Raw genomic sequence first — 16,759 nt, 5'->3', positions numbered from 1 at the left:
TGATGACCCATGGCGGAGGGAGGGGGCGGTTACCCCATCTTATGGATGAAGAGATGGAAGGTCAGAGAGGTTGCATAACTTTGTGGCAATCATCTGGCTGGGGGGGCAGTGAGCCAGGATGTGAACCCAGCCCCACCGCCTCCAACAGACAATTTCAAACATCAGCACCTACTGTTCCTTCTGTCACACTGAGAGCACTGTGCCCATGACCAGGTGACACATTGGCAATGCCACCAGACTTAAAAGATGTTGGCTGCCCCCACCATCCCCTCCAGAAAGACCATCCACCACTTTGATTAAGTAACAGGCATTTTATTGGGTGGCATCTGAGCAAATCCCATTGCAACCTCACAGTGTAGAACCAGTAGAACTGAGAATACTCCAGCCCATGCCCTCCCCAGCCACCTGCCCTGGCCCCTCATGGGAAATGACACAGATCCTGGAAGGACACAGAACCCACACCCAGCCCAGCTGGCACCAGCACCCACCCCCATCCATGGGCCAGTGGCACTTGGGGAATGGCCACACCAGCTCCGGGTGGGGTCCCATGCAGGCATCCTGGAGGAAGACCCAACACTTTCACAGTCCCCTAAGAACCATCCTTGAAAGTCATGCTTTACGGATCCCTGACCACTCAGAATCCAAGCAGGAGGCATCTGGGAGGAATCGTGGTCACAGATTGGCTGCGTCAAAAAAAGAATGGGCCAGTGAGGGACTGGTCCACGCAGAGCCACTCCCACACAGAGGAGGATTCTACAGGCAACGTCCTCGGCCCACGCTTACGAACCCAAGGCCAGGCCTCTGGGGGCTGGGAGAAGGGAGGGGCAATGTCTGCCTTGGCCTGTGTCACCATGGCACAGTGGTGGCTGAGCTCCTGCAGGGAAATCCCAGACCCTGAGACTGGCTCTAGGAGTGGAGGTCTCTACAGGTAGGGCCTGAGGATCAGAGGGAAGGCTGACATAGGACGAAGGCCCATCCAAGGTTTTCCAGAATCACGGCCTAAACCGGCAGGACCATCCCATCCCACGCCTTGGCAGGTGGCCTCCAGCGGCCCCCCAACCCCGCCATGTGGTGCAGACCGGGAATCACAGGCCTCGGCCAAACACAGGCACCTGGAGTAAGGCATGCCAGCATCTAAGGTGTGTGGCTGGGGACAGGTGGGTCTGGGCAAAGATACAGTGAGGAAGGTAGACAGCCCAGACCAGAGAGGGCAAGGCCAGCTGGTGCCCCCTGTGCCCCACAGGTCAGTCTGAGTTACACTTTACCCTGGACACCTGGAGGGGCAGGGATCAAGGCCAGGAGCCTCTGTGAGTGGTGAGGTTTGCCAAGGGGCCCAGAATGGCCTCCTTTTCCCCAAAGGATCCCAAGAGCTGCTCCATCTCCTTTCCCCAGGTCCCTGAGCCACTGGGCCCAGTGGAGGGGAGAGGGAGAACCTGCCGGGCACCAGGGTCATACCTCCCACATGGCCGATGGGATAAGGGGTAGTGGCCATGTTCCTCCCCAGCACGATCTCAAACCAGAACCTGAGGCGTGGGAGAGGCCAGAATACAGTGGTAAGAAGGGAGTCAAGCCCGGATTATAGAAAGGCAGCTATGCATGAAGAAGGGGTGGAGGGGCTGGAGTGGGGTCTGTGCAGTGAGGTCAGCCACCTGGACGGACAGACAGCTGGACGGTGGAGCCCGAGAGGGGCTCACTGCATGTACGCGTAGCTCCAGTCCCCCAGGGGCTTATGTGTCTCCTTGATGACCTGCGGCGACGTCCAGCGCAGGATGTAGTGTGGGCCCCCTGGCTTGTCATTCGTTCCTGCGGAAAAGACACTTCTGTTTTTCTCTGAAAAGACGCAACAGCCTGGGCAGAAGGGGAAGGGAGGAGATGATGGAATCAACGGACCAGCAGCGTGGCGGCCAGCAGCGAGCCTGCTGCCAAGCTTGGGGCATGCAGAAGAGCCAGAGGGATGGACAGGAGACCCTGCCTCCAGTCTCCAGTCTGTGGGGAGCCTCCATTGTTCTCTCCAGTCGCACCCAGCCTTGCATCCTTGCTGGGATGCGAGGATTCTAAGAGGCAGGGTGTGGTGTGGAGAGAGCACTAGACTGAGAGGCAGGGACTTGGCATGGTCCTGGGGTGCCATAAGAGGTACATATCTAGCCTTCACCCCTGGTTCCTAGCCAGAATTCCTAAAGCTCTTGGAATTTCCAGAGTGATGGGGGTGAAAGGAGTGTCTTCCGTTATTCATAACGAGCCCCTTCTAATCACACATGAGTTTATGCTAATGAGGGCTCTTGCAGGATGGCACTGATTGGCAAAGGAACCAACCCTGTGATTAGAGGCTTGGAACCTTCAGCCCCAGGGAGGGCAGAGGGGCTGGAGGTTGAGTCGACCCCAATGGCCAATGATTGAATCAATCGTGCCTGTGTAATGCAGCCTCCATAAAAACCTAAAAGGACAGGGTCGGGAGAGCTTCCAGATTGGTGAACACGTCCACATGCCAAGGGGGTGGCACAGCCCGAACTCCAGGGGGACGGCGGTGCCCAGGCTGGGGACCCCTCCAGTCTTTGCCCTATGTGTCTGTGCATCTGGCTGTTCATCTGTATCCTTTAAAATACCCTCTGCAATACATGGGTAATAGTAAGCACGCTTCCCCTCGGTTCCGTGAGCCGTTCTAACAACATATCAAAACTCAAGAGGGCATCATGGGAGCTTCTAATGCGTCGCAAAGTCAGACAAGGTGTGGGTAACCTGGGGTCCCAGTACTTGTGATTGGCATCTGAAGTTGGGGGGTCCGTCTTACGGGACTGAGTTCTTAACCTGTGGGGTCTGCACTAACCCCAGGCAGTGAGCATCAAGTTAAACTGTAGGACACCCAGCCAGCATCCATCAAGAGCTGGAGAACTGGTCGGTGTGGGAAACCCCAGCACGCCTGGGTTCAGCCCTGGCTCTGCCACTCAGGAGCAGTCACCTTTGGCAAGCCGTTGCTCCTTCTGAGCCTCAGTTTCCCATTGTGAAGTAGAGGTTGTTGGACTTAAGGGACACTGGCTATGGTGCAGAAAGTGCGGCTGCTGGAGCCAAAATTACAATCCCACCAGGGTCATGTGGCCTTGAGCCTCAGTTTCCTCCTCTGTAAAATGGGAAGAATAGTCCCTTTGCTCACGAGTTTGCTGAAAGGACCCTGAGCTAGTGCACTTGCTTGGCCCACAATAAGTGCTCAGTAAATGGTATCCTTCCTATTACTCTGAAGCCCCTCGAGATGTAACATCTAGGGTCTCCCACCAGGAACTCAGCTCCCCTGTGGGAAGGGGGACCCACTCACCAGAGGCTCGGGCCCCCCCAAAGGGCTGCTGGCCCACTATCGAGCCAGTGGACTTGTCGTTGATGTAGAAGTTGCCGGCAGCATTCCTCAGCACCTTTGTGGCCTCCTGCACGACGTCCCTACAAAGCAGAGCAGTGGTGACAGAGCAACCAGCTCATCTCCCCTCCAGCCCCAGCTCCAGCCTCAACACCCCTGCTCCAGCCCACACTGGCTTTCCAGGTTCAACACGAGGCCGAGTCAGGGATGAGGGATGCTGGCCAGCTGTTGGCTGTGGGCCTTCGGTCAGGTTACCCAGTCTCTGAGCCCAGCTTCCTCCTCTGGGGAGGGGCTTGGCACGCCTCATTACAGGGCTACTGCGAAGTTGAAGGGAGTGGCCTGTCCTGGTCCAGTGTTCCTGTCCCTCAGGAGCAGGGGAAACTCCAGCTCCCAGGCCCATACCCTTCCTCCCTCTCTAAGCTCACCTCCACTTTCTCATAGAGGCAGACATGGGGGCAACCAGTGCCATGGAGGAAAGAAGAGGCGAAGCCTCAAGTTTAGCCTCATGTGACCCAGGTTCGAATCCTGCCTCTGCAGCCCCTGGCCTGCCCTGCTTTGTAGCATGGGACAATCACCTCACTCAGTGGGGCAACACCAGATCCCGCAGAGCCAGTCGAAGACACCAATTCCTGGCCCTGCCCCTAGAGGTTCAGATCCACTGGTCCCCAGTGGCGCCCTGGCACCGGCACCACCAGTACTGGCAACAAAGAGCCTGCTGCTGTGGGCCCATGTGGCGAGCCCTGGCTGCCTGTCTGGGCTGAGGGGAGGGGACAGAGAGAAGGTAGGGGCAGCATTATTACTGGGAACCACGTCCAGGAGGTGGGGATGGGGACACGGACAGGACACCCGGAGCACAGTACCAGGGCTGCGGCCTGGCCACTCACTTATCCTGGGAGAACACTGCCCCCGTGAGGCCATAGCTGGTGGTGCTGTCAACCAGCTGCAGCGTCTCCTTGTACTTGTCGTCCGGGTAGACGTACACAGACAGTACAGGCCCGAAGATCTCCTAGGAGAGAGGCCCCAGCGTCAGACCCTCCACAGGACCAGGGACCAGGGCCCTGAGCCCTCCCAGTGCCCCTGCTCTGGCTCACCCTCTCCCCAGTCCCTGGGCCTCAGTTTACACTTCAGTGTCTGCAAGAAGGGTCAGGTGCCGCCTCCTCCTGGGTTCCCTCCAGGACAGCAACGTGCCCAGCTCCCTGTCCTGTCCATCCCACCACAAGCCGGCAAAAGATGCAAACATTTTCTGGCTCTCCCTGCCAAACCCACACCCGGAGAACTAAGGGTCCAGGTCCCAGAGGCTTCCAGCAGCAGCTGGCATGAGAGTTGCCCAGAGATACCATTCCCTCCAGAAGGGTTCATGGTTCCCTCTGCCACCAAGGGGCTGGGAGGAAGATCTTCTCAGGCACACTCCAGCCCTGCACTACCAACTTGGGCAAGTGCCTTGACCTCAGTTTCTCATCTGTAAAATGGGAACAGTAACACCCACGTCATCTCAGCCAAGTGCTCAGCCACAGCTGGCCCCACAGTAAAAGTCTATCAGTGTCAGCCATTATGATGGCTGCAGTGAACGTGGTTGCTGAGGGCACTGGAAATGCTCAGAACCCAGCCAGGGTCAAGGACACAGCCCCGGATTTGGAGGTAGGCAGCCTGAGCTCAAAACCTGGCTCTACTCTCTCCCGGTCGGAGGCATTCCCTTTTAGGGTCTCCCTTTAGGGCCTCATCTGTGAAATGGGAGAATGTCTCCAGGAGAACTGTGTGTGTGCTGTGCTCCGGTGGGACTGTCCTCCTCTGGACCCCAGGCTGCCCACCCCAGTCACCTCCTTCATGATGGGCTCCTGAGGGTCCTTGCTCTCCACGATGCAGGGCTCCACAAAGTAGCCCACGGAGTCATCACACTTGCCCCCGGCCAGGATGGTGAGGCTGGGTGAGGAGCGCGCGTGCTCCAGCCACTTCTTGATACGGGCAAAGGACTGGGGTGGGCAGGGAGGAGGGAGGTCTAAGAGGCTGGGAAGGCATCCCTGCGGCAGCCCCCACAACACACTCACCCCGAAACACCTGCACCTGAAGGGCCCAACTCCTGAAACAGGGGCAGGAGTAGGGGACGCCAAGGGCAAAAGCCAGGGTCTGGCTGAGCCACAGCAGAGACAAGGACAGACATGCACACTGTGTGTGTATGTGTGTGTGTGTACACACACAAGTGTACATGTGTTAGTACTACAGGTGCACTCACATATAAACATAGACACACATCAATCAATGCATATATAGGCATATGCATGGTCACATGTCTAAGCATGTAGGGATCTGCATGCCTTCTCCATGTACATGCGTGTGGGTGGACTTATTGACATATGCATGTGTGTGCTTATGTGCAAATGGATATGTACGTGTTTATATGGAAAGACCTACATGTGGAGCCACACGGAGCCCTATATGAACACATTCACAAACACACGTGTACATGCACTCATGCAAATGCTATTAGGAGCTCGCTGAGCCTGGTTCCAGGGTGGCCGCAAGATGAGCTCTTGTCTGGCTACGGCTGATTCTGCCCTTTCTGAAGCTGGAGGTGCGTGTGTGGCTGCTGAGCTGCCTTGATCAAAGCAGTGGGGCTGGGTCATGCCCTGGGTCAGGGTACCCTGTATCTCTTCCTCCCTCTTCCACCCACTCCAGGGCTTGCCCCCACCCAGGAACGCCCACTTCCCACCCCGTACCTTGGCATCAATCACTGCAGAGAAGAAGGTCCCAAAATCCTCTGCAGGCTGGAGGCAAGGGAGGCGCCAGAAGAGATGAGTCACTGCAGGCCGAGACAAAGGGAGACCCCTCCCCGCACACCCCAGCCCCGGCTGCAGAGGAGCCTCCCAGGGACCCAATCCCATCAGCCCCACGCTGGGCCGCGGCGGGGGTGACGGTGCCACTCACGTCGCCCACTTTGATCCGACTGTGCTCCTCCAGCAGCCGCCCTTTGATCTGCGGCCACAGCGAGTGCGGCACGTAGAGACGCGAGCAGGCGGAACACTTCTGGCCACCGTACTCGAAGGCTGAGCGGAGGGTCCCGCTCACCACGCTCTCCACGTCGGCCGAGCGGTGCACGAAGTGGAAGTTCTTTCCGCCGCACTCTACAGGGGTCGGGGGTGGGGAAATGACCAGAGGAGCTGGCTCCCCCAGTTGCCCAGGGGCCCAAAGCACCACCTACGCCATCCATGGCCCGGGACCAACACGAGCACGGAGCAGCCCAGAGCGGGCGGAGGCTCAGAGTGAGCGCTGGCCAACATCCCAGAGACCCACGGGCCAGGCCCATTCTCCCACTCCACAGATGAGGAAACTGAGGCCCAGGGAGGGGTGAAGGGCATCAGAGGTGATCAGGTCCAACAGCCCCATTACACTGATGGGAAAACTGAAACTACCCAACACAACAGCAGAGGACAGATGAGAACCCAAGGCCCCCGAGAGCCAGCCATTCCCAGAAGTGGGCACAGCTTTTTGTAAGGTTCTCCTGAGCCCTCGTCCACGAGGGACATTGGAGCCTACCCTATGTCGGCTGCCAGGGTTGGGCCCCTCCTCCCCACCCGTGCTGGAAACCACTCCCCCATTTCCCCAGTGGGACGGAGCTTCAGACAGGTCACTTCACTCTCCCGGCCTCAGTTTCCTCCCTCCGTGGGAAGCAGCAGCTAACAGCAGCTGAAAGCACTTAATAGCTGCCCAACTCTGGATGAAGTACCCTGTGCTTTGTCTGACCAAAGCCTCACAACAACCTCCCATTACTATCCCCAATTTCAAGCCAAGAAAACTGAGGCACAGAGAGATGAAGTCACCTGCTCCAGGTTGGAAAGTGGTAACCAGCGGCCTCTCTCCCTCAGGGAGGCAGGGAAGGAGGCTCTGAGAGCAGAAAGCCACACAGCTGACCCTGAGGAGCGCTCACCTTCCCTGACACCCCCATCCGAACTCCCACCAGTCCAGGAACAGGGTCCAGACTCCCCAGTGGGCCCCAATTCACGCCACAGAGAAACATGCTGGACCACCGGTCCCAGCTCTGCTGGTCACGTGCTGGCTGCAACTCTCCCTCCCTCTAGGCCTCAGCACATTCCCAAAATGTGCTCCACAAAACACTTGGTCCATGGGGGTCTTTGCAGAAACGGGGTTCCATGGCCCAATGAGTGTGGGAAACACTACATGGCAGACCTTGTCCTTGAAGATGTGCCATGCGTATTAGAGCATTCAAGGCTCTGAGAAGTTCTGCACGGGAGGAGTCCATTTTGCTTTAACACCACACATGCCAAATTTCCTTGACCATGAAACTGTTTCTTTGTGGGAAAACTTTAATATGCCAACAAGGTCCAGCCCTGCCTACGTCTCAGCCCGTCTTCTCCTACCAGCCCTCCTCCCTCCCTACTCATGGGCCTTGCTTTGTTTCTTCAAATACAAGTTCATTCCCACTTCTGGTCTCTGCATTTGCACTTGCCTCCGCTTACAGCTGCATTGCCCGACACGGCAGCCACCAGCCACGACTGGCTACTAAGATTTAACTTAATTAAAATGAAAGAAAACTAGATAATGCAGTTCCTCAGTCACACAGGCCACCCTTCAAGGGCTCCATGGCCATGTGTGGCTGGTGGCTGCATATTGGAGAGTGAAGGTACTGGACGCATCCCTCATCACAAAAAGTTCTACTGGGCAGTGCTGGTGCCTGAAATGGTTCATCCACCTGACTTGTGGCTGGATCCCCTCTACCTCCCTCCTCTTTCATAATGGCCAGGGGAGGGGTCCCTGGGGCCACAGGGGAGGAGGAGGTGAGGCAGGCCTTACCTCCAGCCAGGCGTGGGAAGGTGTGGAACCGGTCCAGGTTCTGGGCCACCTGCTTCCACAGGTGTTTGAAGGTGCTGGAACCACAGGAGAAAGGGTGGGGTTCAGGGAGCCAGGCCAGAGGAAGGGGGCGGAAAAGCCCAGGGAGGAGCATTGCCGGGGGCAGCCCAGCAGGAGGTGGGAGCCAAGTCGGGGATGGCGGCTGGGAACAGGCTGCATTCCAAGACTACGGGGAGCGGGCAACGGGGGGCTAGGCAGCAAGATGCTGCAGAGGAGGTCCTTGTTCTGCAGCCAGGAGGACACTAAGGGCTGTGTGATCCTGGGTTCATTACTTAACCTCTCTGAGCCTCGAATTCTGCACCTCATCTGGGAAACAGGGAGAACAATCCTGACCTGGCAGGGTTGTTTTGTGATAAGTTCAAGTGTGAGGCATGTGCTTAAGACATGCTGGGCACACTGCAGGTACCTGGCAGGGAACAGACCCCGCTGTGGTCTGCGAAGGATCCCCCCCAAGCCCAGCGCCCAGGCCTGAGAGGCCAAACCGAGGAGAGTCCTGGGAGAGGGAGCTCAGGCCCCGCCCGAAGCTGCCACCCTGGAGGGCCTCGCCTCCTCCCCAGGCTCCAAGTGTGACCAACCTCAGCACCACAAAACAATAAAAATGCTAATCACCCGGGAGCCAGCGACACAGTAGCTAATACTAATTTATGGCCTTCCCACCTTTAAGGCCGCTGCTCATCAGAGCGTGGAGAATGGGGGCCAGGCCCGCTCCGCCTAGCTCCGCCCGCTGATAGGCGGGGAGCCCAGGGGCCCGTGGCTGGCAGAGCAGGCCTTTTGGAAAACGGCCCTTCTCAGCAGTTCTAACGCTGCCACCACCCACTCCCACCCCCAGCAAAGCTGCGGGGAAGGGGGTGGCAGAGCCTGGGGCCTGGAAGAGGAGGTAAGAAGGACCCTGAGCTGCAGACCCGGGCGTCTGGCTGCCTCCAGGCATCTCCACCCAGATAACACCCGAAGTGACCAACAGGAGATTCATCTTCCCCCGAGCCCGCTCGCCCTCCCAGGTGCCCATCTTGAACATTCTCGCTGACAACCCCCCTCATCCCCACACGCACCCCAACCCCAACTCCACGACAGGCAATGGCCACTGTGCCTCCCTGCATCCTTCTCACCTGAACCTGCCCCCTTCTCCACATCCCCCATCTCTCCCCTGGTTCAAGCCCCTACCACCCCTCCCTGGAGGTCAACAGTTCCTGGCCAGTCTCCTGCATCAGGTCACAGAGAGATCACTGAGAATGAGGGTGCAAACACAGGGGCCCAGAGGAGCCAGCAGGGAAAGGAAACAGCGTGGATCAGGTATGCAGGGAGCCAGAGGGCACCCACCCACTTCCAGCCAGTGGTACCACCAGGAAATGCAAGATCAGAGCATCCAGGTCCAGGGGACCAAGACAGGCCAATATTTGGATTTATCTATGAAATTGTCCCAATTATACAAAGTTGGGCCATCACTGTTAGGAGTCAAAGAAAGTAGAGCCTCTTGCCAGATCCAATTTGGGGGCCATTATTTGCAATCTCTGCCTGACACAGAACTCTGACTCAGCCACTCTCCCTGCTTGAAGCCTTCCATGGCTCCCATCACCTTCAGGATAAAGGCCAGACACCTTTGCAGACTCCTAAGTATCTTATGGTCACTGAACCACTCCCCGCCGCCACCTCCAGCCTGAGAGCCGGGACCTTGTCCCTGGTGTGTGCTCACCACTGAGCCTTAGTGTGAGCTCCAAATTTCCTGCTCAGCCAGTGAGTGCATGGATGGTCGAGATCAGGTATTGGCCTGCCTCCCCTACCTCAACTCAAACCATGCCCTGCCCTCACTCTCTTGCCCTGTCGCCCCCAAACTCCACACTCCAGCCACACAGGATCCTGCCATGCCCCAGAGCACAAGTTTTTGGCTTGACAACATTGTATGTGCTATTCCCTCTCCCAACATATATATTCTTCTCCTGCCTCTTCCCCTCTGCCTGGCCAACTCCTCTGCTTAGATGTCACCTCCTCCAGGAAGGCTTCCTGACTCCTCCAATTCATTCTGTGCTCCCCTGTGCCCTTTCCAGTAGCAGAGGTAGCACTGAAATCAATATTACCCACAGCTGTAGGGTGCACTTCCAGTCTGCGAAGCTCTTTCCTGTTCATTAACATGTTTAATCCTTGCAATGACTCTGCAAATTAAGGATAATCACTCCCTGTACAGGTGAAGAAATGGAAGCTCAGAGAGGTGAAGTGGCTCACTCATAGCCACACAGCAAGTAAGGGAGTAGGGTCCGTGCATGACCCCTAGGTTCACAGCCCCATCCCTAGGCAGACAGCAGGTGAGCAGGGTTGCCTGTGAACGTCCCCTAGCCACCACAGCCTACACCATCCCCAGGGACTTACGGCACACTGCCTGTGAAGTTGATGCCACAGAGGTGCTCTGAGCTGGTGACAGTGTCCCCAAATAGGGGCCCATCAGCTGGCACAAACTGGATGATGTTGGGGGGCAGGCCAGCCTCCCGAAGGATGCGGTAGACAGCATAGCTGGCCAGCATGGCAGTGTCACTGGGCTTCCATAGGACCACGTTGCCCTGCCCGGGAGGTGTTTCAGTGATGCATGAGGATGGCGCCACCAGCCCCCAACCCCCACCCCACCCTACCCTACAGCATGGTCGTCCCTCACCTGGAACCACCAGACTCTGTGCCAACCAGGACATCCCCTACCCGACCCCACTCCTCCAAGGCGTCTGGCCCTATCTCCAAAAGTCCCTGCCAAGGAGGCCACGGCACAGCCCAATCTGCCCCACGCTCTGGCCAAGGCTCCCTTTCCCCAGAAGCCTGCACCAACCGGTCCTGCCATCACCTGGGCAGGTCTGTTCTTACTTCTAGAGTCACTGAGTGCTCACCCGGCGCGGCGGGGCAAGTACACATGGGCTCTCTCAGCACATGTCCTGGGTCAGGCATGTGCAGCAGCCAGGCACGTGGGCGCCTGGCCATGCACCGTGTTTGTCTGTGCACAGATGCATGAGGACGTCCCCATCCATGTCCCTAGTACACACTCCGGCATCAGCATCCAGTGCCCCTGTCTGGGGCTCGGGGTTCCCGACAACTATGTGGACCTGTCCCACCCAGGCTGTCTGGGAGCTGGGCTGCGCCTCCCCCACAGGCCTGGGACTTCATCCGGTAATAGCCAACCTCACTCCGATAATGGCAGAGGAGTGACTTGAATACCATCAACCCCGAGAGAGACTACATCCAAATCTTTCTCTGCTCCATCATTTATTTACTAGTCACTCAGTCTTGCCAAGTAAGTCACGGCTGTGTGTCTCAGTTTTGTCATCTGGCAAAGAGGCAGAGTCACAACTCCCTCTCGAAGCTGCTGAGAGGGTGAAATGAGATCATCTCCATGCCGTGCTTGACAGCAGCAGGCACGTGGTGAGCATTGAAGGTCAGCGGTAATGATCATCAACAAAGCCACCAACACTCAGCCAGCTCCGGGCCAGCCCTGCCTGCTGCTGGATGTGTCTCATTTGAGCCTCACAACCCAGTCATGGAGCCTTTCCTATTATTTCCACTTTGCAGATGAGGAAACTGTGCCTCAGAGAAGTTCAGGGATTGCCAGGGTCTCCCAGGCAGAGAGGCACGACGCTGGGATTCAAACTGGGTCTCTGGTCCCAAAGCCTACCCACAGCCCCAAGCTGCCTCCACCTTCTGTGCCTCTCCCCATGACTAGGCTGAGACCCAAGGGGCTCAGGGTGGCCTCTGTCTGTCTGTTGGGACCAGGAGGACAACCAGCTGCCGCTGTCCCACCTGTGCCCACATCTCACCATCAGGGCCGGTGCCCCCGCCAGGTTGCCGCCGATTGCAGTGAAGTTAAAGGGCGAGATGGCCGCCACGAAGCCCTGGGGAAGGAGGCAGCGGTGAGATCAGGCCCATGGCATTGGGCTGCCCCGCCTGCTCGCCCGATGCCTCCTGCAGGTACCTCCAGACCCCGGTACACCATGCTGTTGGTGCTCGGGGGCACGCTGATGGGCTGCTGCCCCTCCAGCTCCACCGCATACTTGGCATTGAACCGGAAGAAGTCGATGAGTTCCGCTGCAGCGTCGATCTCCGCTTGGATCACGGTCTTACCCTGCAAGGCAGAGGGCCGGGGGTCAGGAGCAGCCAACAGCCTCCTGTCCATCCTCTTCTCACATCTGACGCTGTGCCCAAAGCGAGCACTGAGCCGGGCCCCAGGAGGGACCAGGAAACATTTGGAGGGCTCACCAGGTCCCATCCCAGGGGCTGAGGGGGAAAGGATTCTCAAGCCCCTGAGCTAGCACCTCCTGTAGCCGGCCCTCTGGGCTGGACGGGGATCAGAAGAATTTTAGTGATCCTCTGTAGCAGGCCAGGTACTTCCCATGCACTGTCTTCATTTCATAGCAACTCTGAATGGTGGTGCATGGCAAAGGATCTACGGTCAAGCCTCAGACTAAATTCAGGATCAGAGCCTTCCAGACAGAAGGGCAGATTAGCATGAGCTGGAGATTGGTCACTGGAAAACCAGGAGAGAGACTCGGTGTGTGGGAGGTGGATGGCTCCTTCCCCAGGAATGATGTTCGGCCTTGCTGGTTAGTTTGGGCCAAAAACCAAGAGGCGAGTGACTGTGATTCCCTTAAACCGTCAATTCTTAATAACAGCAAATGTGAGCTGTGGGGAAAAGAACTGTGGACAGCCAAGAACGGGGCTTTTCCAGATTGACATGGCCTCCTCTTGGCACCCAAGGTCACTGGCAGGTGCACGACCTATTAGAGACACACAGCCCATGAAGCTGAGCTAAGATGTGTACCTTGCTTCCTAGAAGTTCCTGAGTCTTAGGCCAAATACAGAGAAAGCCTAAACTGATCCTAGACTGTCTTCCCAGCAACGTGCGGCTCACCAGGAACACGCAGAGCTGACGCCCACCCCAGAGGGCTGCTGAGCCAATCTAAGAAGGCATTTAGCAGGATGAGGGGCTGTCATACCAGCTCTGTGCAGCAGAGGGGGCGCTCACCATGGGGACCGAGGAGCAGGCAGTGGCAAATGCCTGATCCAGAAAGCAGCCTGGGTTCTGGCTCCTGCAGTTTACCCTTCAGGAACCCAGGTTAGTTGGCAGCGTAGGGCTCAGGTCCTGGAGGTGGTGAAATAACCCTTTCTCCCTCGACTCCTGTCCCCCGCACACTCTGCCTGCTAGAGCCACTCCTCACTCAACTTGCATTTAGCAGGGTGAGGAGCTGTCACGCCAGCTCTGTGCAGAGAAAACCATTGATCAGGGGCTTGCTATGCCTCCTGAAAGGTATCATGCAAAGCCCAGAAAAAGACCGAGAATGTCAAGACATGTTTACTATGTCCAAAAAGCTTGTAAAGGGGCAGTACCTAGGAACTCAATACACTCCAGTGCAATCTGACCTATAACTGATGCAGTAACAACATGCTCTGGGGAAACAGAGGCAGGAATAGTCCTTTCGGCTGGAGAAGGCTCAGGAAGTCTCACGGAGGGGGTGACATCTGGGCTGGACCAGGAGGTAAGAGTTCACTGAGCACAGAAGAGACAGCAGGCATTCCAGGCAGGAGGACACGTGGGCAGAGGCAGAGAGGATGCCTGCCATGGCCGGGGAGTCCTGCTAAGTGCCAAATGGCTACACTATGGGCAGGACAGCTTGGCAGGGAAATGCAGAGCAGTGGGCGAGCTGGACTGAGGTGGGCAGAAGGGCCCTGGGTATGGGGCTCAGGTCTTGGGACTTGCCTCTCAGTGGTGGAGAGGTCTGGGTGGGTCATAAGCCAGGAGTAACATCCTGGAGGTGTTGGAAAGACCACTGTGAGGGCGGCGAGGGGCTGACCAAGCTAGGAGGCAGGGAGACAGTGCAGGCCACCACCAGTCCAGGCAAAGCATGACAAAGGCCTAGGAGCGAGGACAGAGGGATGGAGGAGAGGGGACATTTCCGAGGCAGGACACACGGGCTCTGCACAATCTGTCTCGCCTAATAATCTGTGATCATCCATCCCAGCTCCTAGGCCTTGTCCCTTGAGGACATCTCTGGGTCCCCAAAAGGGCTTGGGACCCAGAAGCGCTTCAGCTGATGTCTGCTGCCATGGGTAGGGCACACCTGACTCCCACCCCACCCCGCCCCACCCACCGGGGCCCACCAGCACCTCACCTGTCCCACCATGGTCTTGGCGAGGATCTCAGCCCTGCGCGGCCCACTCAGCATGTCTGCCGCCTTCAGGAAGATCTGGGCCCGGTCTGCAATAGGCTTCAGGTCCCACTCTTTCCGGGCAGCCAGAGCAGCCTCAATGGCTTTGTTGAGCAGGCTCTAAAGGGAGAGGGAGAGGTTGGGGACTGCCACCTGCAGCGGGAAAGGCCCTGGGGAGTGAGCGAGGGAGGAGAGACCTGGAAGGCCCACTCTCTTCCATCCGGGGACAATGCCTGTCTCCCTGGGCCCTCAGCCCCCTGCCACCATAGCTGCCAACAACAGCGTCCCATCAGAGCCTGTAGTGGCTGCCAGTCTGAAGCCTGAAGGGCCCGGCCAGGTTGGTCAGCTCTCCGAGGCCTTGGCACTGAGTCCCGCAGCTGTTAACACTGGCTCCACTTTCTCTCATGGTCTAATCAAAACCTTACCTTATTCTTGGGACCTGGTGCCCCTTAACCCACCATCCAGAAACTTGAGGTCAACTGGAGCCTGAGACACGGCTCTGCTGCTGGCCTCCCAGACCCCAACTGCCCTCATCACCACACAATGCCAGTTCCTGGACCCCCAGCCACCCCAGCCCCTCCTGCTGGCCCTTTCCAGTGCCAATTCTTGGCCTAGCTTTCCATCGATGGTGTCTCCAATTGCCCTGACTCAGCCTTCCAGAATCCACCTCCTCCCCAGTCCAAGGTCTGCCCCACCACAATGGGCATGTCTGGGAATGTCTCAGCCCTGGCTGAGGCAGCTTGTGTTTGGCTCAAGTTAACCTTTGCATGCCTGGCCCAGTCAAAGACATCACCCAGGGACTCCCTCAGTGTCAGCCACCCCCTGCCCACCTACCCACCATGGCCAAAGAAGGACACAGCAACTGATGCCCCCTGCCCCCACCATATCAGCAGCTGGCAGGGCAGAGCAGGGGCAGCAACCCTAACCCCAGGTCACCAGGCACACAGGCTCACTCACCTTGTCTGCATAACAGAACTTGGCCACCTTATGTCCATGGTTAAAAGGCTGAAAGGAGAGAAGAGTGAGGTCCTTGCCCGGGAGGGAGGTGCCAGGATAAGGATGAAGAGGACTGGACTCAGAGCCGGTTTTCCAGGAAAGTCCTGGACACGCCTGCTGTCCCCCCTCCCCCGCTCCCATGAAACCCTCCCCAGTGCCCGGCCCACAGGTTGCTCCCTGTTAAGGGTGCTGGTTTACCCGCTATACCATGAGTAAGACATGGCTCCTTCTCCAGAAGGCTCAGGGTCCAGGAGAAAGGCATAGACCCCAGGGTCTTTCCAGGAAAGCACGGACCTTTGTGGTCAGAGAGACATGGGTTCGAATCCTGGCTCTGCCACCTACTAGCTGTGGGGCCCCAGGTAAGCTCACTTCCTTCCCTAAGTCTCTTCATCTAGGAAATGGGGACTGCCCTCCCTGTCTCTTAGCATGGACAGGAGAACCAAAGGGGATCATGGATGAAAATTCTTTGGTCCAGTATGAGGCTGCGACTATGGGCAACAAAACCAGGTGAGGCCCAAAAGAATGCACTGGTGTTGTGACATGCTTGGGACTTCCGCCCTGCCCCAAAGCCATCATGGGCAGAGCAATTGTTTCCCAAGCCCCAGATTTACTAATCTAAATAGGAAGATCCTCAACAAACATTTATAAACACAACCTGGTGTTGGTCCAAACCGCACCATTTTGTCAGCTCCCCGCTATTTTGCAGACCTTGGTCCAAGTGAAACATTTCACAGGAGCTCAGGCCATGAGAACCATCCGGCTCAGCCGCCTGACCGCAAGGCGGACGAAGGCCCACCTAAAGAAACTTCCCTATCGGCCGGGCGCGGTGGCTCACACCTGTGATCCCAGCACTTTGGGAGGCCAAGGTGGGCGGATCACGAGGTCAGGAGATCGAGACCATCCTGGCTAACATGGTGAAACCCTGTCTCTACTAAAAATACAAAAAATTAGCTGGCCGTGGTGGCGGATGCCTGTAATCCCAGCTACTGGGGAGGCTGAGGCAGGAGAATGGCATGAACCTGGGAGGCGGAGCTTGCAGTGAGCCGAGATCGCGCCACTGCACTCCAGCCTGGGCGACAGAGCGAGACTCCGTCTCAGAAAAAAAACCCATCCCTATCATATCTTGCTGGGTAAAGGTACAAGGAACACCACGATGACATCCCACCGGAGAGGGCCAAACCACCTGATCACAACAACATCTTATCAATATCCTGCCAGGCAGCAAGCCATACTGCCCAGACCCGTCTCAGCCATACCGATGAGTACCTCAGCCTGTAAGCAGCGGTGGGCCCTGGCATTAAGCTGGTCCCCCACTTCCTCAGGTTTCTGCAATATACTGGTGTTGCTGTTTCAGCTGCCCTCTCTGTGTGTGTGTGTCTTTCTTTAA

General features: G+C 57.3%; 1 protein-coding gene across 2 annotated transcripts in view; it reads right to left on the bottom strand.

Moving 5' to 3' along the window:
• Positions 1–291: 291 nt before the first annotated feature.
• Positions 292–16,759, bottom strand: part of ALDH4A1 (aldehyde dehydrogenase 4 family member A1) — a 31,376-nt gene continuing 14,908 nt past the window's right edge. Inside the window, exons 4-16 of one of the 2 annotated variants that reach the window (XM_009449480.5) lie at positions 15,334–15,381; positions 14,341–14,496; positions 12,147–12,296; positions 11,992–12,066; positions 10,568–10,755; positions 8,150–8,223; positions 6,266–6,462; positions 6,058–6,105; positions 5,161–5,313; positions 4,228–4,349; positions 3,308–3,426; positions 1,650–1,803; positions 292–683 (exon numbers count right to left, since the gene is read on the bottom strand). In XM_009449480.5, coding sequence (XP_009447755.3) covers positions 1,691–1,803; positions 3,308–3,426; positions 4,228–4,349; positions 5,161–5,313; positions 6,058–6,105; positions 6,266–6,462; positions 8,150–8,223; positions 10,568–10,755; positions 11,992–12,066; positions 12,147–12,296; positions 14,341–14,496; positions 15,334–15,381 — 1,443 coding nt within the window. In that variant the 3' untranslated portion in view covers positions 292–683; positions 1,650–1,690. Of the gene's footprint in view, positions 1,804–3,307; positions 3,427–4,227; positions 4,350–5,160; positions 5,314–6,057; positions 6,106–6,265; positions 6,463–8,149; positions 8,224–10,567; positions 10,756–11,991; positions 12,067–12,146; positions 12,297–14,340; positions 14,497–15,333; positions 15,382–16,759 lie in introns of both variants that reach the window. The other variant, XM_003307835.7, reaches the window with a different exon arrangement.

This window comes from Pan troglodytes, chromosome 1 (assembly GCF_028858775.2).
Source record: "Pan troglodytes isolate AG18354 chromosome 1, NHGRI_mPanTro3-v2.0_pri, whole genome shotgun sequence".
NCBI classification, from domain to species: domain Eukaryota; kingdom Metazoa; phylum Chordata; class Mammalia; order Primates; family Hominidae; genus Pan; species Pan troglodytes.
Note: the sequence above shows the minus strand (reverse complement) of the source record. Positions and strands in the feature narration are given on the sequence as shown.